This window comes from Thermobia domestica, chromosome 18 (assembly GCF_964235325.1).
Source record: "Thermobia domestica chromosome 18, izTheDome1.hap1.1, whole genome shotgun sequence".
NCBI classification, from domain to species: domain Eukaryota; kingdom Metazoa; phylum Arthropoda; class Insecta; order Zygentoma; family Lepismatidae; genus Thermobia; species Thermobia domestica.
In genome coordinates this window covers 179,510,132-179,534,198 of record NC_137471.1, presented here as the reverse complement: position 1 = coordinate 179,534,198, position 24,067 = coordinate 179,510,132, and the positions used below count along the sequence as shown (strand labels likewise).

The 24,067-nt window shown below is 35.3% G+C and overlaps 1 protein-coding gene across 2 annotated transcripts in view; it reads right to left on the bottom strand.

The window, feature by feature from the left end:
- The window catches only part of LOC145674831 (phospholipid scramblase 2-like), a 250,779-nt gene that overhangs the window by 98,240 nt on the left and 128,472 nt on the right, over positions 1 to 24,067 (bottom strand). For both annotated transcript variants that reach the window (XM_081745054.1, XM_081745055.1), the window contains exon 6: positions 17,727 to 17,888. In XM_081745054.1, coding sequence (XP_081601180.1) covers positions 17,727 to 17,888 — 162 coding nt within the window. The remainder of the gene's footprint in view (positions 1 to 17,726; positions 17,889 to 24,067) is intronic.

Here is a 24,067-nt window from a genome sequence, read left to right as displayed (position 1 = left end):
CTGAGGCATTACATGTCCATGTTGTTAAACTGTTGCGCCGATATCTATGGTTGTTCTCTCTCGTTTTGTTAAAATTTGAAATAATCAGCAAGTAATGTTGAAATGATGATAATAGTAACAAAGGAGAAGGAATACATCGGAGTCATCTGATATCACATTAACATGCTTACAAAAAATTTGTGTTGTAAGGTGAATGACTTGCTGAGTGATTATAACATCAGCTTCCTTGTGTGCTGTCGCTAAATCAACCCTACTTGAAATGCGTCCATTTTGCACTTGTTAAGGCACAGACTCACCAGAGGTTATTACCAATTTCTGTTCAACACAATTTTCTTGGGTAAGATGAAGAAGTTCAGCGCATACCAGCTTAATCAGCTGTTGCTTATTGTGTGTGTTCTGTAATAATATCATTAACAGAAGACAATAGTGTGGACAGCTGCAATACATACTTTCTGCTGACAGCTTTACAACGTAATCTCCTGGTGGATGACTTAATGCTGTAGTCGAAGTAACTATGAAAAATAATGTACACATCACTTTCTGTTAAGAACTTTAAAACAAAATTATAAACATTCTTTGCATAATCAGAGATTGTCCACTTACTGGCCACTAAACAATCCATAGAATAGCACATCCATCTATAACCACAGCATCGGGAGTCCCAACATTTGGGGTAGATATGATACATGCCAGTTTCTCCTTCATAACGTACTTCATGTTGGTAATCCTCATTTTCCCAGAGTTTTCAAAAAGAGCGGTTGGGATAGACGAAAGTTCATAACTTAGAGCTTTATTAATCGATAGTTCACGAGATGATAGTAAACAGCTTACGCGACTGTAAATCAAGACTGTATCATATACCGCTTTGTCTCCCACATTTACACATTTCTTCATTTCTTCCATTGTTACTACTTTCTTCTTAAGAGGAGCGGAAGGCTGCTTTTGAACATATGCCGCCTTATGCAGAGTCGTTTTGATATATGATTAGCATCATGCTAAAAGCCTGACTACCTGCAGGAAACATATGTTACTGAAACTCTTTAGTATGGCACTAATCACGTGTCATTACGACTCTGCATAAGGCCCATGTAGACCACGCTCTCCTATTTCTACAACTTTGTCTACATTAACATTTTCAGAAGCGATTGACCCAGCGACAATATTTAATAATTCTAATGGGTGTTCATGTGGATTCAGAAGTTATATGCAGGATATCAACATATCTCGTATCTTTTCTCTATCTGCTCGGATGCTGTGCATCCTAGATTGACCTTCTTCTTTATGAGAAAGAACAGTGTTATCTCTTCCTCGCTTCTTTTTCAATTTACACAGATCTCGCGCTAGTGAATTGACAATATGTAGACTTGTGCCCATGTATCAACTGTTTTAGGCTAAAGTGTTAACCCAAAGAGTCCACCAGGACCTTTCCCATATCGCATAAATGTTGTTTCAATGAACATATCTGACCACATTCTATTCCATACCCCTATCTGGAGTCTCATTACTTGATTCACATTCTCCATTAACATGTGTAAGCAGTCCTTTTTCAAACGGTACATATGTTGAACGTACACTACACCAGAACGAAGATAATTCTAGTGACCAGCACAGTAGAAGTATTTAAGCATAGCTTCAGCCGCCCATGGGTGTAACGGCAAATCCCTGACTTCTCCACTTAAGTTATCAGCAGAGCCATACTATGAGTTTGATGTAGGTCATTTTGAGATGAAGTAGACGTGTCGAAGTTGTCACCAACAGCTTGCACAATTTCGTCTGTTGAGGGATTAAGTCCTTGCAAAATTGGTGCTTTGTTGGCTTCTGCTGCAGCTGACGCTTTAAATCGTAGGGTCTCACTGTAACTACAAGTGATTGCAAACTTACAGTCAATGAGACTTTTGCTGTTCAGAAGCACAGCAAGAGCACTCTGGAGAGTAGTTGGCTGCTTTGTCAATGTTGCACTTACGATATGTCGAATGAGTATTGCAGGTAGCTCAGTAATTCCAAGCATCTCTAATAGGGAAAGTAAAATTTCAATAACATTATTTTTAATATTGTCTTCAGAGAGGGAAGTTTTGTAACTTTTCAATTTATCATCAAGCTTCTTCACTTCATTCATTATCTTTGTACTTAGTTCTTTTATTTTTTCTCTATCATCGTAATCATCTTCGGTAATATTCATAGCAAGAGCAGCTTGATTTTTAAAGGTAAGAATGCTGGATACACCAGGAGACTACAATACTAGAAGGTCTTCAGCTATTCTTTCCTGAACATCTCTTATAATTGCACGACGATAAGTTCTAGATCCTCCGTTCTGTTGAGAAAGATGGTAAATTTCGATGCAGTTCCAAATACGAGAGGTGTCTTCTTTTAAAGCGGTCGTGACTACGTTGATTGCATCTTTGTCACTTCCTTTATTTATGCTCTGTTTGTGAACAAATTTTTAGCTAACTTACTGTGCAAGAATTGATTTAAACACTCTTTGTAGTAACCAGCGTCTGCCGCATGTAGATCTCCAACAGCTCCATTTACACGCACTCGAACAGCTTCGGATAATTCGTTATTTCTAAAATCACATATTTTGAGGGTAGCTCCTTGAATAGTCGATTGCCCTGGACGATCGACCGTTCTAAGAACGTGATATGTGCGCCATTGACTTGGATGTTTTGGATCAGGATCGGAGCAGATCTCTCCACAGAATAGACAGTCGGTACGATAATGGAAAGGTTTTGCGTCTGATCTAATCCGTTTCACCTGTAGTTTAGAGGAGGTTGAAGTTGACTACTCTTTGGCTCTCTCGATATGCCACTGCGAAGCTCTCTCGATATGCCATAATTGATCGAACTCGAGCTGGTCCTCCAGTTTTGAGCCGCAGTTGTGTTTCCTGACAGGTGAAAATGCACTTCTTTTCTTCCGCCATGTTTTTAAAAAGAGCACTATGAAACACTACTTTGAAACGTGTTAACACACATAAAACAGTAACAGTTTATTCACTTGGCACTAGTCAGTTGTAAACTCATCCACATGTTCACTAAAAACTGTTATGTCTATATGATTTTTATATGATGGCTGCTCCCTGTAGATATATAAAAAGGTTGAATTAATACATGGAGGAATGTTAGAATTAATAACGATGAAAAGGTAAAAGAAAATTTAAAAATTAAGTCACTGAACTTTTAGTCAGGAATCGTAAACTGAACTTAAATTGGTAAAAACAAAAGCGAATACAAGTACTAAATAAATCCTACTGTCCAAATTATATGAGGAAGAAAATTGTACCATTTATTGTGCTACTTATCAATTCTATAAATGTAAATTCCTTTTAAATTTTAATTATTCAAGTGTGTATCGCACGATTACGCTTCTCGTGTGTACGGTTATTTTCAAAAGTAGAAAGTTCATGAAAAAAATAAAAATATTTTTTCGGAAGAAGATACACCCCATCCCTTTTGTACTTTAAGAGCTAAAAGATGCTTTGGGACGGAAATTTCCAGAATTTCCATATTTATTTTAGTTTCCTGTTCATTCCAGCTGATACATTAGCCCCAAGGGAAAAGACTGTTCCAACAGAAGTATAACAAGATCTGAACCGTTATTCTACGTTAACTACTGTAGAGGTTACAGATAATTTCCCAGAAGTCAGTAATTTTTTGATAAAATACAAATGATGGAAAATTGTGAGTTTTGTGGGAAATGTTCAAGGCTGCCAGGGCGGTACTCTTCCTAATATTGTTTGCTGGTGTCGAAAGTTCATGAAAATATTAACATATTTTCTTCCTGGATGGAGATTTGAGGTATGGCTCTTGGATATTAAGAGCTGAAAGATGCTGTGGGAAGGAATTTTCCAGAAGTTCCCATTTTTTTCCTATCCTGTTCGTAGCAGCCACGAGTGATTAACATAGTTGGAAAGACTGTTTCGTTAGAAGCAGAACCAGGTTTGAATTTTTATTCTACGTTAACTACTGTAGAAGTTATAGATAATTTTCCCCGATTTTTTGACAAAAAGTTTGGAGAGGAAATCATTAGTGCGTTTTGTGCGAAATTCTCAAGGGTGCCAGCGTTGCACCCGGCAGTTTTGGATTCAGCACATCAAAATCTATGAGAAAATATCAAAGAACCTTGGTCACCCCAAAATGCAAGGTACTCTGCAAATCTTATGGACTGGCTGCCACACTATTTCTCGCACGTAGCAAATTGAGTTGTTGTTTTCAAATTGACCTGGTAAAACATTTTTATTTTATTATTTTACTGAAAATAAAGTGAATGTGAAAGTCGGTTTTCTTAAACGACTGATTCAATTCCAACAGTAATAGCCCATTTGTCTTTATGGGATCATGTAAAAGAATGGGTAGAAGTTTCTTAAAGGTTAACTATTATACATGAAGCTAAAGGCCTTTTTCTTTCCTTTGGAAAAATCCACTCAGCAAACAATGATGTTAATCGAACTCAACTTTATCACAGGCCCGTAGTCCAAGGATAACTACCACTCTAGTTTTTTATTTAACCACCAAAGGTCTGATGTAGCTGTTAAAACAGACTCTGTGTTACCGGTGTTCCCACGACCTAGTGTTGAGTGTTGTGGGAAAATTAACCGCAGTTGTGCTAAAGAATTGGGAAGGAACACGTAAATAGAAACAGTGTTCTATCAATATGCAACCTGTTGTTAATAAAACTCGACTTTATCAAGAGCCTGTGGTCCAAGAATAACTACTATTCTAGTTTCTTATTGAAACACCAATGGTCTGATGTTGCTCTTAAAACAGACTCTGTGTTTTCGATTTTCCCACGACCTTGTGTTGAGTGTTGTGGGGAAAATTAACCGAGGTTGTGCTAAAGAATTGGGAAGGAACACGTAAATAGAAACAGTGTTCTATAAATATACAGTCTGTTGTGAATAAAAATCGACTTTATCAAAGGACAGTGGTCCAAGGATAACAACTACTCTAGTTTTTTATTTAAACATCAAGAGTCTGATGTTGCCGTTAAAACAGACTCTCTGTTATCGGTTTTCCCACGACCTAGTGTTGAGTGTTATGGGAAAATTAATCGCAGTTGTGCTAATGAATTGGGAACGAAAGCGTAAATAGAAACAGTGTTCTATAAATATACAACCTGTTGTTAATATAACTCAACTTTATCAAAGGACAGTGGTCCAAGGATAACAACTACTCTAGTTTTTTTTATTTAAACATCAAGGGTCTGATGTTGCCGTTAAAACAGACTCTCTGTTATCGGTTTTCCCACGACCTAGTGTTGAGTGTTGTGGGAAATTAACCGCTGTTGTGCTAAAGAATTAGGAACGAACGCGTAAATAGAGTTGGTGTTCTATAAATATACAACCAGTTGTTAATAAAAATCGACTTTATCAAAGGACAGTGGTCCAAGGATAACAACTACTCTAGTTTTTTATTTAAACATCAAAGGTCTGATGTTGCTGTTAAAACAGACTCTCTGTTATCGGTTTTCCCACGACCTAGTGTTGAGTGTTATGGGAAAATTAACCGCAGTTGTGCTAAAGAATTGGGAAGAAAGACGGAAATACAAACGGTGTTCTATCAATATAGAGCCCGTTTTAATAAAACCCTAGGCCGTGTGTACAGTCGAACTCATTAAAATACTAACACTAATAACAGTACAGGGTGAGTCAAAACTCCTTGCACACCTGCATAAGTTTGACAATCGACGGGAAACATAAAAAGTGATGACAAGTCAAATAACATTAGCTTGAGTTCAGGAATTTAGTGGTGTAATTTTTTTTCTATCTTTTACAGTTTAGATGTTATTAATGTTCAAAGGTGGGAAATTAACTTGATACTGAATGCTACAACACATGTTCTACGTGTTGTCTATCCCGTGCAATGCACAACTGTAGTAGCTGCAACCACCCTGACTGCACACGGAGGAGAATGTCTCCTGAAATTTTGTCACAGGCTTGTTGGATGCGTTCCTCCAGGTGTCTCAAATCACGACTTGCTTCAGCATACACTATCTGCTTAAGATATTCCTATAGATGAAAAACAAGGGGCGTTAAGTCAGAGGATTTGGGCGGCCACTCCACGGGACCACGGCGACCAATCCATTTCCTTGGCAGTTGTTCATCCAACCATTCACGGACACCAAGTCCATAGTGTGGAGGGGCTCCATCGTGCTGCAAATAAGATGAGAAAATGCCGTCAGCGTTCAGTGTGGCAGGGAACACAAGGTCCTGCAGCAGCGTCAGATTCTGTGCTGCAGTTAAGGTGTGGTAAATGAAAAATGGCCCAATGATGCGGGTGTCCCATATGCCACAGCACACCATCACCTTTGCTGGATTATGTTCTCGACTCGGGTCAACCCAGTTCGGATTTACGTCACACCAGTATCGACAATTATGTCGATTACCCTCCCCGTTCAAAGTGAAATACGCCTCGTCGTTGAACAGTATGCCCTTGGCAAACGCAGGATCCGCTTCGTGTTGTTCAGAAGACCACATTCAAAACTCCAACCGGCGATCAGGGTCATCCTTCTTCAGTTTATGTTGCATGTGCAGCTTGTAAGGATGCCAATGATTGGCGTGAAATATCCGGACAACGGAGGATTGGCTTATTGCACATGCTAGGGACACACGATGAGTACTTCGTTTAGGACTTTTCACAAACAACGCAACAACCGCCGTTGCAGTTTCCTCATTGGTGGCAGTTTTTGGTCGCCCACTATGTGCCCTATCTTGAACAGAGCCCGTCTCTCGGAATTTGGTGATCACGTGAGCCACCGTTCTGTTCGATACCGTTTCTCTGTCTGGGTGCCGTCTGTTGTAGTGAGCTGATATTGTTCGGTAGCTGCGTTCCGCTGATATAAGGATAAATTCGATCTTCTGTTTACGTGTCAGACCCATCTTACATTATCTGAAACAAAGAGAGAACTGGGTCAGTGTCAAGGTAATTTCCCATCTTTGAACATTAATAACTTCTAAACTGTACAAGATAGAAAAAAACAAATTACAGCACTAAATTTCTGAGCTCAATTTTTAAACTTATGCAGGTGTCCAAGGACTTTTAACTCATCCTATATATATCTTCATCGATCAACCAAACCTTTCGTTTTGCTAAAAAAGAGTCACTGCAAAAGAATTAAGTCGCCTTATATTCCTGTAAAACAAATGCACACAGTTTTACAATAACTTCTAGGGTGCACTTGCTCTTTTGAGAACTCGTGTTTGTTTGTATCTGTATCAGTTGAGAAAATTTTAAACGGCATATTTGATATTGACAAAAGTAAAAACTACCATTAAATTTACAATAAATTTTAACACACATACTTCTGTACGCGTATTCATGTACTGAAAACATTTATATTTTCGCAAATGGTGTTATGTGTTTTCGACGTCTTACGTTTGTTCTCCATGCATTTCAACCCACAGTGACCTGATCGCGAATTTATTTAAAATCCGCCTTTTTAACAATATAAATCTCCAAAATTTGATGAAGTTGAAAAAGCAACAGATAAGTGTCAAATTTTACAGAGCTCTAGTAAGAGAGCTATATCTTGCAGCAACATAGCCATATTGTACTGTGAACACCGTTTTCTTGCCATAATTTTAGGTATGGAAAGAAGAAACTGAACGCTATTTAGAATTTTAAAAAAGTACGTATCTAAAGAAAGTGACAATGTTCAAAATTTACAAGCTGTCAAAGAAGCCATTAAGTTAAACAACCGAAAGGGATCTATCTGTTTTAGGTTGCACACTGTTCATATTAAGACGATGATCAATATGCAAATCTTGGTATAGAACAACGTTTAACAATATCAATTAGAAATTTACTATTTCTCTTAACATAGCAATTATTTTCAATTTTATACGTCCAAGCTAGGTTGTGCACACGTGTCAGAAGTCTTATAGAATAGCTGTCTCCTTCTTTAAAGAATATTATGGGAATAGATAACAGGAATCAAGAAGAATTTTTGGTATCTATTTAAAGTCCGGGGAACAGAATTCTTCTTATCTGTAAACACTTTATTCAAACCAGAGGTGGAAAATTCAATAATTTCCAATTTCGATGTTGCAATCGATTCACCATCTGAAGGCAAGATACGACAATCATTCGCATCTCTCTAGTAAATACAGAAGTGGAAGAAGTTAACCACAATTTTTAGTTTCAAAGTTGATCTACATAGATCAAGAAAAGAAAGCGACAACTGACTTTTAATATTCAATCAGCTTCCCAACAATAAGTTCCGTGTATTCCGTTAGCAGTTCTTTTACACTTCAAGTGTTAACAATTTCCAGTTTCTCCACTCATTAGCATAGTAAAGAAAATGAAATAGATAGTGACAAGTAGTTATTTTATAGGGATTCATAATCGTTAAAAACATGCCCCCGCTTTCCTCTACTACAACTGGCTTTTCAATATATTTTCAGCGTCCAAGGAACAGGTGCTATCTTTGATCTTAATTCTCTGATACTACCAGAATCTTAAGAGAATTCTTCCAGTTTCAGTATTGTTTTAACTCTATGCTAGTTTCAAACTATGTAACAAGTTACACTTCTTATTAAAGAAATTCATTCAAAAAAGAAGATATAAAGAATATCAGCCGTTTGTAACTAACTAATTGCGGCGCTTTCCAATTTTGTTCATTGCTCGCTGTACGAGGACGGATTATTCTCGTCGATATATCTATGAATTTGCTTTTAGAACATTTTTAATGATGTTGATACTTGTAGCATAGTGTCCTTATCGCATTCAGTAAGCTCTTATAGAACTATCAAGTGTTTTTCTTTTTCTTCTTTGAATTTCTCACTTCCGGATATTTTATGGATGGGCATATGACAGAGTAGTCCAAGGTCAGACAACTTGGTTTCCAGATATTGAAGGTTAAAGTTAAAAACATCCAACTTGTAAACTGTGCCTACTGAACATTTACTAACAATTTGTGCGTTACAACTTGAAAAAGAAATTAGGAACGGTTAAATCACATCTGACACATCTAAAGTTATGGTTAACGTGTGGATAATGTTGGTTAATTGTACATATTCCATTTTGGCATATTGATGTTACAACGTGCCAAAATGGGCTATGTACAATTAATCAACATTAACCAACATTAACTTAATATAAAATGCCTGAAACCTGAACCAAGCAATTCAGAGGATCTACAAGGAATGTATAGTTTGTATTACTTTCTACAACCTAATATTTTGTGTTTAGTTAATGATATTAGTACATAAGTTGGATGCACGGCAAGGTTGCCGTCTATCTTCACATGCGAATATCAATAACAATAATAATTTGTTTTGTATTCGCAGATGAGGATGAATAGCAAAAAAATGAAATGAAATGAAATCTTTGACTTTCACGTCCCAAGCTTATGCCGGTTAGGCTAAAGGAGACGGTGATGAATGAAATGGTGGAATGAAGAAAGTGGGAGGAAACGGGAGAATCCCGAGAAAACCCACGCACACGGTGTTTGTCCATCAGAAAGTTCACTTGGCGGGGGCTGGGATCGAACCCGGGACCTCAAGCACCAGAGGTGAACGCTCTACCACTGAGCCACCGCGGCCCTTAAGAGGATGAATAGCAAATTTTTCTCTTTCCAGCTACGTACTAAGACGTTGTGTAACGAGAAAGTTATTTTCGTTTTTGGTGGAATACAATTACTGCAAACTAACTATCGCATTATAATAAATACACTGAGTTTCAGACTATCAAATCCAAAGAGAAAAATAACTGCATTGTTAAGGAAGTATTAGAAGCTATAGAAAAATATTCGTCGTCATCAGTACAAGAGCTGCAGCCATCTGCATTGACCGTCGACACCGACTGTAAATTATTGTAGAAATCGTGAGCATAAGATGGAATAAATGGCAGTAAACGTTTGAGATCATTCATTTTCTGTATTGGGATGGGATGACCACCGGGGTACAACACAGGAAAATTGATTCTGGATACGTTCATTGGCCTATTATCAGGCCGTTTTTTGAAACAAACAACGCGAAATCCTCAAGAATATTGTACGAATATTTGAATTCCATTTCCCAAGGATTCTCTGCACTAAATTTCATTTCCTTGATTTTAAACCATTGCACTTTGTCTCCAACTGCTGTCATCTTCCTATTTATCAAAGGTTTTTGTAATGGTTGTCTTGATATGAAATTGTTCCCTGTCATTTCCTAACTCGTACTTCTTTCCTTGTTTAATCCTTGCTTGAAGAATTAGTTTATACCACTCCTTAGGTTCATACAATCTTGAGTACGGTTACACTTTATTCTCTATGTCAGCGAAATCGCTGTCATTACGGAGGAAAGAGTGACCTGGTTTTGTAAATTTGTGAATTATCTGAGGAATCTTGTTATCAGGAGATTGAACAACATACACCCAAAAAGAAACAATCGCAAAATTTCTATTTTGACTTTCATATGAATCAGACCATGCAACTAGTATGCTGTGGATGCCATGAGTTTTTATGTATTTGAGTAAACAAGACCCTATTTCCTGTGGTCCTTGCAATGAAACACTCTCATTCCACACATGCATTGTACCTTTTGTCGTGTTAAAATCATGAATTCCGAAACTGTAGCAGGATAGACGTCGCTTGTAGTATGCAAGTCCTGTAGAAAAGTTGGGTAATTGAAACACTTTCTGTAAATCAAATGACACCACAGTGATGTTTTCCTCCTTACTCTTTTGCTTATCTTCGTTCAGTTGTTCCCTTGCTGACGGCTTTGCTTGGATGTAACCTATGTTCGTTTATCAGCCGCGTTAACTGCTGTACACTCAGCATTGCCTCCTCACTTTACGCTATTTTTGTTGAATTTCGAAATTATTAAAGACTTTACATGTATCGTTGTAAGATTTGTTAAAGCTCAGATTGAAGTCCCTACGTATCACCTTCTCATACAATGATTGAATGGGTAACTTAAAAGATGCACTATTTGCATTATCATTCACTTTTTCGACGAACAATCTATACATCAGACTCAAAACAATAGAGTTATCCAAATATTTCCTTGTTCAGTCTTTTGTGTAGTAGTGATTGTCACAGTGAGAAAACTATTCATGTGATAAGTTAAATAGTGTTAGGATCGCTTTTGTTTTGCGGTTCATGTTTACCTCTATTGTCACAAATGTCATCAGGTTTTGTTTTCATGAGTGCTTTCTGTAGCCTACCATTGCTTATTTGCAAACTCTTTAAAAACTTTAACTTGCAAACTTTGATGTACCCCTTATCACTTAAAATAAAAAAAATCTAGTGTTCGATTTCCTGTTCTGGGAATCATGTCGGGGATTTTTCACTGGCTTACATTTTACATTACCGCAAATATGAGCTGTTTGTGTTTACCATGATCCCGAATCATAAAACATGTAGAAAAATTTCGTTCTCTCCTCCTCCGTTGCTTTCTTGATGCACTTGCTTCTGCATTTGCAGTCAAAATCGGTGATTATTTCCCCAGCATTTTCTGTCCCATAATGTTTGTGTATTCCTTACCGTCCGTGAATTCTTCTTCGTTTTCTGATAGTTTTCTTCCAGCGTTTCGGGTCACCTCTTCTTCTTTTCTGGTAACTACTTCTTCTGAAACAAAAGAAGGAAGAATAATATGAGTAACAGCAGAGAAGTCTTCATAAAGATGTATACAAAGATAAATTTGGCTACAAACACTATGATAGATAATTAGCAGGATAATTAGATAATTAGGATATTTCATGATCATAGAAAACACAGTATCTTCATGTTCGCAAGTAAGCATGCACAAGAATCCTGCTCTTAACGGGAAACATTCTTTTACTGTATGTAGGATAAATTTCAACCTCACAGATGGATAGGTAGAAAGATAACTAGGTAATTATGGAAAGACAAATTTATAGTGTTTTGGACGTAAGATATGTAAAATATTGCACCCTTTTGGTATACTTTCATACACCTTACCCTATCCATATCTTCAAACTGTACAAGTCAAACGGAAGCAAATTATTATGGACAGAAATATTTTCATCTGCAAAGTTCTGGACGAGATATTCCTACAACATTTAAAAATTTTCGCGATATCTCAGAATTCAAATGTAATGAAATATATGCAATTACTGGCTTTCCTTGCTTGCTAATTATTATTACAAAAAGAGGTCCAACACTCTAGTAACCGAGAAACGTCTTTTGCGTATGAATTTATGTAAACATTAGGGCACACCTGTGTACATTAGTGAGTTTCCAATTAGCAACAATTAATCATACGGCTATTTCGCCTCAAGAATTGCATAAATATTTATGCGAGTGGTCTATGTCAAATGCTCACGCAATACATACCTATAAACAATGCTTTTTCAGAAATAATGTTAGAGGTATTTTCTTATAAATGCCAAAAATTAAATACAGGTGGCAACTAGGTTTAATACTTTGTAGACTATTGTTTATGGTGGAATTTAGCATGGACCGTTCTGGAATATGACATTTGAATATATTTTTATACTCCATATCTGTCGGATAATCTGAAGCCATGATGGCTATAAAATACTTAAATTAAAGAGAGATTATTTAACGTACCTGTGTCTGTAGATTCCATCGATCTCTCCGGGACATATTATGAATCATCTGAGAAAATTATGTCACCATCACTGTGCACATAACATTGCTATAGCTGATTTTCGTCAGACATAATGTTTGGTCCATCTACTACTCTCGCCATATTATTTTGCTCACATGGTCCACTGTGGAAAAATCACTTCAGCGTTGCCAATCATATGACAGAAAAATTTCACACTTTTATTTTGAAATTAATGTTGATTTTGCCTGGGTCATTCTGGCATAAGGAAAAGCTCATTTTTTATGTAACAAGCATTTATTAACTAAAAATTGGTGAAAAAGGTAGATAGACTACTCTGGCATATCACCATCCTTATGATATATAAATTGTTCTCTACTTCTAGAAATATAGGTTTTGTTATTTATCCATTATTGACATCATTTATTATACTGGAATTTCTGGGTTTACTTCCATGTTCGTATATAGGAAGGTATTGGTTCGAGCCCGTTTCGAGTATATTTCTATTAAGAGTACTTTAACAGCCTATAAAGTCTGCATTTTTTAAAATAAAGAGATTTCTTCAGTTTCTATCCCAGTACTGACGCCGGGATCCATTTATTGAATAGTAAACACATTTCACAAACCGATTATCTTCTATGATGCTTTATGAAATTGAGATATACAGTTGCAGCTAGAGACAGAACATTCTGATTTAGAATGTCCCTAATAATTTGAAACTACATTGTCTTTGTATATTGGATTCAAAACGAGAATAGAAATTTGTGATAAGTTAATAATAATTCATATATGCTGATTGTGTTCAAAAATAAGAAAGTGAAGCAGTTATACGTTAAGATTAGCTATGCAAATTGCTAGCGTTTAACATTATATACCAAGACAGTTTCGTTTTGGTTTTCGCTTTCTTCTGATTTTAAGAGAATTAGATGCATTGAAATATCGTTTCACACACACACACACACACACATATATATATATATATATATATATATATATATATATATATATATATATATATATATATATATATAATTTATGATATCTTTGCACTTAAACCTTGATCATTTTCAGAATGGTGATGAAGGTGTGTTTGTAAAAAAGAGAAATGAAGCCTGGGATATTTCGTTTTTACAAGCGAATATGCGACCGTTAGAGCAAGGGAAAGGAAGACTACCTCAGGCGAATGGTTCGTCTACGTTGATAACTGACACTTCTACTTTAATAAGACCTTGTTAATAGATTGTGCATTTTGGAAGTCGAGTATTTTAATAGCGGATGAAACAGCTTTTCAGTTACGAATAGGAAAATGAGTGAGATGTGTTAGCAGGTGTATCTAATCCAAAATCTTCTCTGTCATGGATGTCAAAAATGCGTATCTGCATTTGCATCTATCTGAGGGATCTTATAAATACACAGCATTCATCTCACATCGAGTGTTATATTCGAATTTATTTCTTTTTTCTCATTCGGTCTATCATCTGGTATCATCTGTCTTGTCCAACGTGTTAAGTTTTATATTATGATCATTAAAGAACGATGACCTAGAATGGTTCTATGGTTCTATTGTTATATACCCCTTCTATTCAAAGTCACATGAAGCTGTAAAAAAAAAGTACTAACTAAATTCCAAGTATATGGTATTAGGAGTTTTATGAATAAATTTAAACTATTTCATGCTAATATTTAGTATCTTCGATATGTATTAGAAGATGGCAATACGTCACTAGATCCTACAAGAGCTGAGGTTGTCAGAAAGTTACCAGCACCATGCAATGAAGGTAGATTAATTAGTTTTATTGGTTTTCTGTAACATACGCAAAGTTTACTCCTCAACTGCACGAAATCTTGGAACTATTAACCAGGATGAAGTCTCCTAACGGCTCTGTTTAGATGGAAATAGAAATAGCGAAGGTTATTAAACCAGGATATTGAATTATTTAATTCGCATATTCTTTAAAGTTGGTTCATCTGAGTGCTTAATTTTACGTCAGCTCTGATGCAATACTGAAAACCTTCGGGAAACCATATAACAATATGATAAAAATAACATCCATAGACCCGGAGGTTTCTTTTCTAGACGTTTGAGTCTTTATGACTTAAATAAAACCATATACCCTCTTGAACTTATGCCACTGTTGTAACTATTAAAGTTTCAGAACTTATTTGCAGTGTAGATAATCTATGGTCAATGTATGCCATAAGGATGATTAAACGAGTTAAGAAGTATTGAAGCTTCTTGTATGTTTTTCATTTCATTTTGATGTAAAATATGTAATGCCTCATTTTAATATATCTTCAAATTATATTTTAAGGATCCAAAGCTGTGGAGATAGATCAGTCACGATAATGAGGTAAAAATCTATTGTTGGTCAATATGTGGAATATATATCTTACGCTTGTTTATCAATTCATGAATAGCAAAGAAATTATATAGATCTTAATAATTTGATCGAAACGTTAAAAAAGAAAAGTTGAACGGTACAAATTAGTAAAAGAAAATTAATGTAAGAAAACAAGATCTATTCATAATCCCTGGATAGTATGTATTCATAAAGAGCTTGTGGAATCGATTATGGATTTCTACAATAATACGATTTTACCCGGAAACCACTTGGGATCCAGGAACAGCACTGCTAAAATATCTTCTAAATATACGTGGCCTTTCATTTTTCAACATAAAATAGAATACGCTTATAAGTGCAGGTTGTGTCAATCTAAACGTGGCATCTAGAACCAAATGTGCCAGTTAGTGTCCACTTACGACGAAAATATTAATGGGAGGTGGTACACTGAAATTTATGGACCATCATGTCACTCTCACTCAGGTAGGCATTGTCTCATTATTTTGGACTCTTATTCCAAACATGTATGCCTTCAGGTCTAGTCAAACTATTATAAATCGACTTTATAGAATAATGGACAGACTGGGAATTCTGAATTCGTTGAATCATGATAATGGCACTGTTTCCGTCACGTCTCATTTTAAGGATTTCCTTTACAGTCATGGCATTCAGGATATCCACAGCTCAGAATACCATTGTGCATCGAATAATGTGGAACATTTTCTAAGAGAACTTTAAGATAATCTTAACATTTATTTCGGACATAAACAGACGATGTGTGATAAGAGATTGCAAAAAGAGTGAGTTTCCTATAAATTCAGAACAATATTTTGTATTTAAAAGCACTACTACGGAAATTACCTTTAATTATAATAATTGCGATACTTTCGATGTAAGTTTGAAGATCAATTTGCACATGCTTCGGAAATACCCAAATGTCTGGACCAATACGATGTGAAACATGGAGTGCCTGGATCTAGACGTAAACAGACGATGTATGATAAGACTAGAACACAGATAACATTTCCTGTAGGAGATGAAGTGTTGCTAAATGGCAGCTCAAATTGTCTTTTGTAGATACGAAAACAAAAACTTATGTACAAGATGGTCGGTACCGTACATGATAGAGAAATCTTTAGGAACTAATACACTTGCCTAAAATATATACATGACCTATCTGATATTAGGAAGGCTCCTGTGTCCAAAATGCATTGTATTGTCAACCACATACTAGAGGTATAACGTAAATAGATTTTGTTATTAGTATTGTTATTGTATAGGTATTACTTTTGCCATACATCAGTTTACGATTATTTGTTCCAAAACTACAACACATTAATTACTATGTTTAATGGACTTTTTATAGTTAATTATCTAGTCGAATGGTTTTTATATTTCTATTTTTTACATTTTAAATGTTTTTATTAGTGTATATGTTTTCTTATAAAAAAGGCTATTAGCAAAGTTTACGTATATCTATCTATCTATCTATCTATCTATCTATCTATCTATCTATCTATCTATCTATCTATCTATCTATCTATCTATCTATCTATCTATATATATATATATATATCTATATCTATATATATATATATATATATATATATATATATATATATATATATATATATGCGTGTGTGTGTGTGAATGTTGTTAACAATACTTTTAAACCATGAACTGGAATTGGAATCTGGTTTGTGAAATTATGCAAATTGTGCAGATTGATTACATATTGAGTCATTGTATGTTCCACATGAAGATCACTTTGTAAATATGCTGCAAAAAAGATATGTTGGTAATAACGAATTTGACACTTTGCGAATATTATCCCGTGGAATGGAATATTTAAATAAATGTTCTATTTGCTATAAACTTTTGTCTAAAAATGGATAGAAATTGCTTTAAATTAGAAAAATGAAAATTATGGATCCCAGTGAAGTTATGACTTGCTGAACTACACATTTCTAATACTGTTGAATGGATACAGTAAACATTGTTTTAAATGCAAGTAGAATGAACGTTCGAATGATTGGATTATTTGGATGTTTCCTTCTTGTTCATTTGGAATGGATAATGGAATGTTTGAGGTATAGCATTATGCTTTTAGGAATGAAAAGACTGTGAGAGAAACGATTTTCTTTCCGGAAGCTCATAAGATTTCCAGGAGGGTGTTTTTCTGTAGTAACAAGTTGAGGCAAAAATGCAAACGTACTCAGCTATTCGTAACTAATTACGAATGACTTCATTTTTGGTAACCACTAGTACTAATTTTGTTCGTTGTTTACTATATGATGAGTGATCGTTACAACTACTGTTGCATATCAACTCGGAATATCAACTTCGAAACAACTGTAACTATTGGATACTACTGTGAAACATTTCCTAATATATTTCAGTTCCATAAATTATTCTAATGGGAAAATCGTATTATGAAGAAAAAGACTACAAAGGTATGTATAATTACATATGGTTTGTAATTTGTACGCAATTATTATCACAGTGTGACAATATATATTAATTAAAGTCTGCAAATTAAATAACGAAAGTTATACGAGTAATTATAATTGATTGGAAGTATCAATTAAACGTCTGTTTCTATTTAAGTATTTAGTGGTTCGATATAAGAGGTGTTTACATAATAATTATGTTTAAACATGTGAAAAATTTATTGTTAGAAATGTGCATTTCTGTGATAAATGTTTCGGATTCCAATAGTCCAAAATGATAAGTTGAAAACTGATAATTTCTTAAATATTATCCAATATATACTTCACACATAGAAAGGATTTATTGCGTAGTAAGCACATTTCACCTCTTAAATGAAACGCACTTTTCTGGAACAAAATACTCACGGTTATTGGGAAACATCTTACCTCAAAGTCTCGTTCTTCTTCATCTGCGACGGTAAGTGGGCTTTTCATTTTAAATACAACGTCACCTGCTTCATTCTCTATACCAAAGTATGTACCACAGCATCTACATTTCTCCTTCACTCTCCCTATATATATGCCTGGTGGTGCAGATACTTCCAATTCCTGTATCAAGCAATAAAATACAATTATACGGATAAATGTAATGGGATAAAACAAAATACTACAAAGGATGTACAAAGATTCAAAGGTTATTTAAATAACTTATTTGAACAACAGTTACACTTTAATTGTAACACATAGAATTTAAATATGGAACGTAAGATAACACTGATGTTTACATCAATTCTCCAAGATCACTTTGATACACAATGGTTTTCTTTTCTTCTTAGTAGTACGATTCCAATAGTGTACACAGAAATCAGGGGCAAATATATATTTGGGCCAATCCATGTGAAGTGGTCCAGAAAATAATGAATTGGTTGCTCGAAAATTATGAAACCTCCGCAGTTGTTTGCTTCATCTGTAATTTTTTTAATTTTGTTTACAGTATGTTCATCTGGAGCGGTTTTCCAGTTGTGGCGCCCTCTACTTTCACGATCGTAAAGGTTAACAAAATGTTCATTACAAAAACAGTACTTGTTCTAGAAGGATAAAATCAAAGGCATTTTTAGTACTGGAACGAAGTTTCTACTAAACCTATAGGTATTTACCGGTTTTTCTCCTTTTCATGAGAAAAGTACAAGTAAACATAAACACAAATATCGGTACGTTTTGTAATGCTTTGTTCGTAGGAAGGTGCAGTACATACAGTTTGATGTATTTCGTGTTATCAAGAGATATATAAGTAGTTTTAACCGAAAATAATATTGATTGCGATATACCTACCCTTATGTTTTATGATTGCATTAAACCCGAACCTTGGGTTCATATAACCGATAGCAGTAGTGATAAAAGTCTCAAATTTTCACAGCATATGGTGCTGTTGTATGTGTTTATGATAAATAAAAGATAATCTTGTGAATTTTACTACAAACGTTATATCCTCTTAAAAATGAAACATACTCCGTTGCAGTGATACTGTTTTGGCACACTGAAGAAGTTCTATGTAGAGAGTTACTTGTCTTGTTGATATTACTATTTGGAAGACAGTAACTTACGGAAGCGTTTAGTACAAGTGAGATTGCAATAACAAGAAGGTATTTGGAAAAAAAGTATTGCTGTTGTAGATACACAAAACGTAATTGCATGTTTGCAAGATATCTATTCCATTATATTTTATTCTTACAAACTAATTTGATGGAAGTGGTAAAATACGTAACATAGGATAGTAGTTGTAGACGTTTGGTTCTGAAGTAAAGTAACCTCTTACAATACTTTCTGAGATATTAATATATTTGTGGTAGCTTCTAGTATGAACAACTCTAGTACAGCGTTCAAGACGCTTTTGTACAGTTTCGGAGATCTTAGCTACTTCATTGTAATTTTGCCAGAATATACTTTAACCTTTCATTGCAAAACGAAAACATGTCTAATTAACTAATTAACTAACTCTATGGCCTATGGAACCCGGAGGTTCAATGCCGCGTTCACAAAAGCTCTCCACTGACTTCTATCCTTAGCTAACTGCATCCAGTTTCTACTTTGTATTCCAATCTCTGCGAGATACATCTTAATATTGTCCTCCCATCTGCGCCTAGGTCTTCCTAATGGTCGTTTCCCGATTGGTCTTCCAGTCAAGACTTTGAAAGCGTTTCTACTTTCTTCCATTCTAGCTACATGACCCGCCCACCTAAGCCTTCTACAGTTGACGATCCTAACAATGTTGGGTAAACCTTATAAATTATGTAGTTCCTCGTTATGAAGTTTCCGCCATTCCCCATTCCCGTTCCTCTTGGGTCCGAATATTCGTCTCAGGATCTTGTTCTCAAATATTTTCAGACTATGTTCTTCCCTCAGAGTAAGGAACCATGTTTCGCAGCCATACAAAACAACAGGCATGATTATCGTTTTATACATTTTAAGCTTCAAATTCCTCGAAGGAACTCGTGACGACAAGAGATTTTCAACCGAATAATAACACCAATTTCCTGCTTTTAGTCGAAATTTAATTTTTCCGTGAATATGGTTTTCCTCTGTTAATATTGATCCTAAATATTTGAAGCTATCCGCTTTATCAAAAGTGTTATTTAATAATTTAACGCATCCATAATTTGCTGCATTCCGGTCCTGGCGCACTTCCATGTATTTAGTTTTCTCTGCATTTACTTCTAAACCCATGTCCCTGCAAGCGTTTAATAAGATCTCTGCATTTCTTTCTATTGTTTTCTTATCACCACTTATTAAATTTACACCATCAGCATATGCCATAAAACGAAAACATGTCATCTATTTTAAATATCTGATTATTATTAATTATATTACTATTATTATTATTATTATTATTATTTGCCTTTGCAAACTTGCTTTTGCGGCTTCTTGTTTTGTATTTCAACCCACACCATCACAGACGTTTTTCCCATCCGAAAAATATCATTCCGCATCAATATCGAAGTCGTGTTTGTGGCAGCATAGATGAGCAAAGTCATTTTTCTTTTATGTTGACTTAAACCCCCATCAGTAAAATGAATACGTTTTTTAATGTTCGGACCTACTTGTTTAATATACGCTCTAAAATCTTTTGAATGCAGTAAAATGTCGTTGTATCGTGCTTTAAATTATCGCTTAAAAACAAAGACTTGTGCCTTCTAATTTATCATTTTCCTTAAAATAGAACACAAATGTTAAATTGTTGTTTGGATACTGATCCAGTTGTAACTCTGTATCTCGTTCTGGACGACGAATTAATAATTTTGTGCAAAATCTGCTAACACCAAACATTCTTTTGCTGTAAGTTCTGTTACTTTTTCTTGAAAAACTGAGTTTCAGATTTTGACAAAATTTTGCGCTTTAAGGTTTTTCAATTTCTCCGCTAACGATTCAAGAAAGACTCCACTTTTCTCTTGAGAAGTGTGGACATTTCTGCCCTATCAGCTGTTATCCAATGTTTTTACGTTGTTGTATCGGCCAACTCATCAGTTTCGTTGCAGAGATTGTACAAACATGTCCGACAATGGTTGTTTACCTATATGTTCACTGCACTAATTCATCATACAGCTATAATTATTCTTAACACAAGCAATGGTGTCTAATAGGTGTCTATTGTCGACATTAAGTTTTCAACCACTAAACATGAGTTTGATGTTCTGGTGTTAGGGACAAACCAAATGAGTCCCTGATGCACCAGCCAAAATGCACCATATTGGATGGAGTTCACAGAAATTTGATCTCTGAATTCTATTCTTAGGGCTTTGACTTTTAAAGGAAATATATAACTCATTTAAGTTCGTCGAAACATGGCACTTCCGCTTCTGCACTTTAATACCATCAATACAATATTTCTTACCAGGACACAAAAAACTGTTACTATCATCACCATAAAACGCCACTACTTTGGTAATTGTCTCACAACTAGTACAGTTTATGCCTTTCACTTAACTCTTCTAGAGTGCCTTTGCTCATTAATTAATTTTTAGCAAGTCGCACAAAACGCTTAGACGCATTAAACTCGGATACTATTTAGGTCTACTGAGGAAGTAATCCGATAATTTTAATGTTATCTTCTTTTGCTCAAAGTACATTTTTTTCTTTTAGCTTGCAAATTAGTTCGTCATATTCATGTGAGGAAGATTACGCCGGAGTTTCGCTGTTAAGAAATTTTGATTTGAAACAATTCTAGATATCTTTGTACCTTGATTGATATCTTGCTCTATTTCCGATTTTATTACTGATTGTATTTTTATCTGTGCTTATCATTCGTAATTTTGATGGAGGTGACACCCGAAAGCTCCGGCAAGAAACATTCAATTGATCTATGTTGTCATGTGAAGCAATATATTTATCGTCTTCACATTAATTTAGCTCTGTGTTCTGTTGGGAAATATTTCGTTGGCAACAGTTCACACAAAGAGACTTTCCAGGAATTGAACGTAAATGTTTATAAGTATGTCCAGCATGGGCTTCTATTGATGTTATTTTTTGTAAGTTTTTCTTAAGAGTTGTTTCCTGATATCTCAAAGGGTCACAACAGGACTATCTATACAGATTATTAAACTTCAATAAAACTTATTTTCATGATACTTGCATAGAGTCATAACATCTAAACTTACTCGCAACAAGGTAAACTGTTGATTTTCTTCACTCAATGCACTGTTTATGACATTCTTCGTTCACGTACTTTCCTATGGAACACTGTTATTTTATGTTCAACCTACACGGTATTTACAACATAACATTCAGACTTTACAGATGTAGATTCGCACGACCTATTAAACCCGTAGTTGTCAATTAATATTTTACTATGAAACCTGTCACTAACGTAAGCCATTTTCTACAGATATGAACAGAAAACCCTCTACTGTCAGACTGGCCTATATATATACAGCAAAGCTATACTGTGTGTGTTTATCGACAATTGTGGTTATAAATGCAGCCAAGCCTGTAATATCGCTGTCTGCCCTCGGAAATATTCAAGTATAATCTATTGCAGCTATACTTTGATACATGTGAACGTACTCTGAAGACAAGTAACCCCCTATATAGCATTTCTTCAGTGCGCCAAGACTATAGCAATTCAACAGAGTGTGTTTCATTTTTAAAGGCTATAACTTTTGTATTATTAAAATACACAAGACTGTCTTTTATTTGCCGTAGGCGTATACAAAAGCACTGGAGCGTATGGAAATTTGAGGTTTACATCACTAGCCCTATCAGATATTTGAACGTAAACTTCGTTCTTTTTGGCAAAACCGGAATTTTAACACAATAATACAACATAAGGTAAATATATCGCAATCAATATTTTGTGGTTTAATTACTAACATATCAATTGATATCACAAACTAAACCAAACTTTTTATATCGCTCCTTCATACTTACAAAACATTAGAAACGTTAAATTGCATCGTTATTGATGTTTACGTTAACTTCCACTTTTCTCGTGAAAGGAGAAACACAGGTAAATACATATAGGCCTATTTTCTACTTCGTTCCATTGCAAATAAAATGCTTTTGATGTTATCCTTCTCGAACAAGGATTTCTGTCGTAATGAAGTCTTTCGTTAACAATCGTGATAGTAGGCGCGCGTCGCAAAGCAAACAAACACTGTAAATACAATTTTAAAGTTTTGAGCCATGAGTCAAACAACTAAGTAAATTTCGTACCTTTTAACAATAGTCGAGGAACCACTCCTGGATCACTTCAAATGGATTGACCCATGTTCAATGATTTGCAGCGCAATAGAAGTGGGTGTAGTACGTTAGGATAGATACATTTTAGTAAATATGACTGTATGTCGGAAGCAAAATTTTATGAATATTGAAGGTGGTATTCTTTTTATTCCTTTACTATTGAGTATATATCAACGAATAAATGGACTAAGTAGTATATCCTTATTGTTTCAAAGAGCTGGATTGGAATCATCTTGTCAAGTATCAACTGGTTATGTAAAGCACATTTACCATGATCAATTTGTCACGCTCCTGACATTCTCCCTGCTGATTTCACGAATAATTTTTCCCACAGCTGCGATAGCACCACGCTGTGGAGGACTAGCTCAGGAGAGTAATGCTTCCGGAAGTAGGAACGAAAAACACAGTTCTGATTGGTTGGCATTATCTATGTCTTGCCACGTTGCATTCCAATAGCAGAATTCAGACAAATGTTTTTGTCGGTCCTCGTGGCCGAGTGGGCTAGCGCTATATGCTAGTAACGAAAATCTCTTTTGGCGTGAGTTCAAACCCGGCCCGAAGAAAGTTCTTTTAAACATTTTTTTTACATTTTTATAACACTTTTTAAATTAAAATAATACGAAAATAATACTCAAAAATGTGATTTACTTACTTTTGTGCAGATAAGTAGTAGAAGTAGTAGGAACGGGTTAAAAGCCCCGCAGGACTCGTTATGTTGCCCTTGTACTCCATGATATAAGGTTCGTTTTGTTCCCCTTGTACTCCATGACAGATTTTATGACCAACTTAAAACAACTGGCTAGGATAGCGCGTAAAACAGCTGGCTAGAGTAGGGCGCGAAAAAAACGTACTTCCAGGAGTATTACTCTCCCGAGCGGATCGTCGCTGTGGCGCAAATTCGAGGCTACTCGCAAATTAGCGCGAATATACTCCTTCCTTTTGCTTCACGTGAACCACGGTTGGTGACACGGTTAACCCAGATGATGATTCAACCGCTGACGTCATTGTTAAATTTCGTTGAAAAAAGAATCATTGAAATTTTCAGTATACAGCTA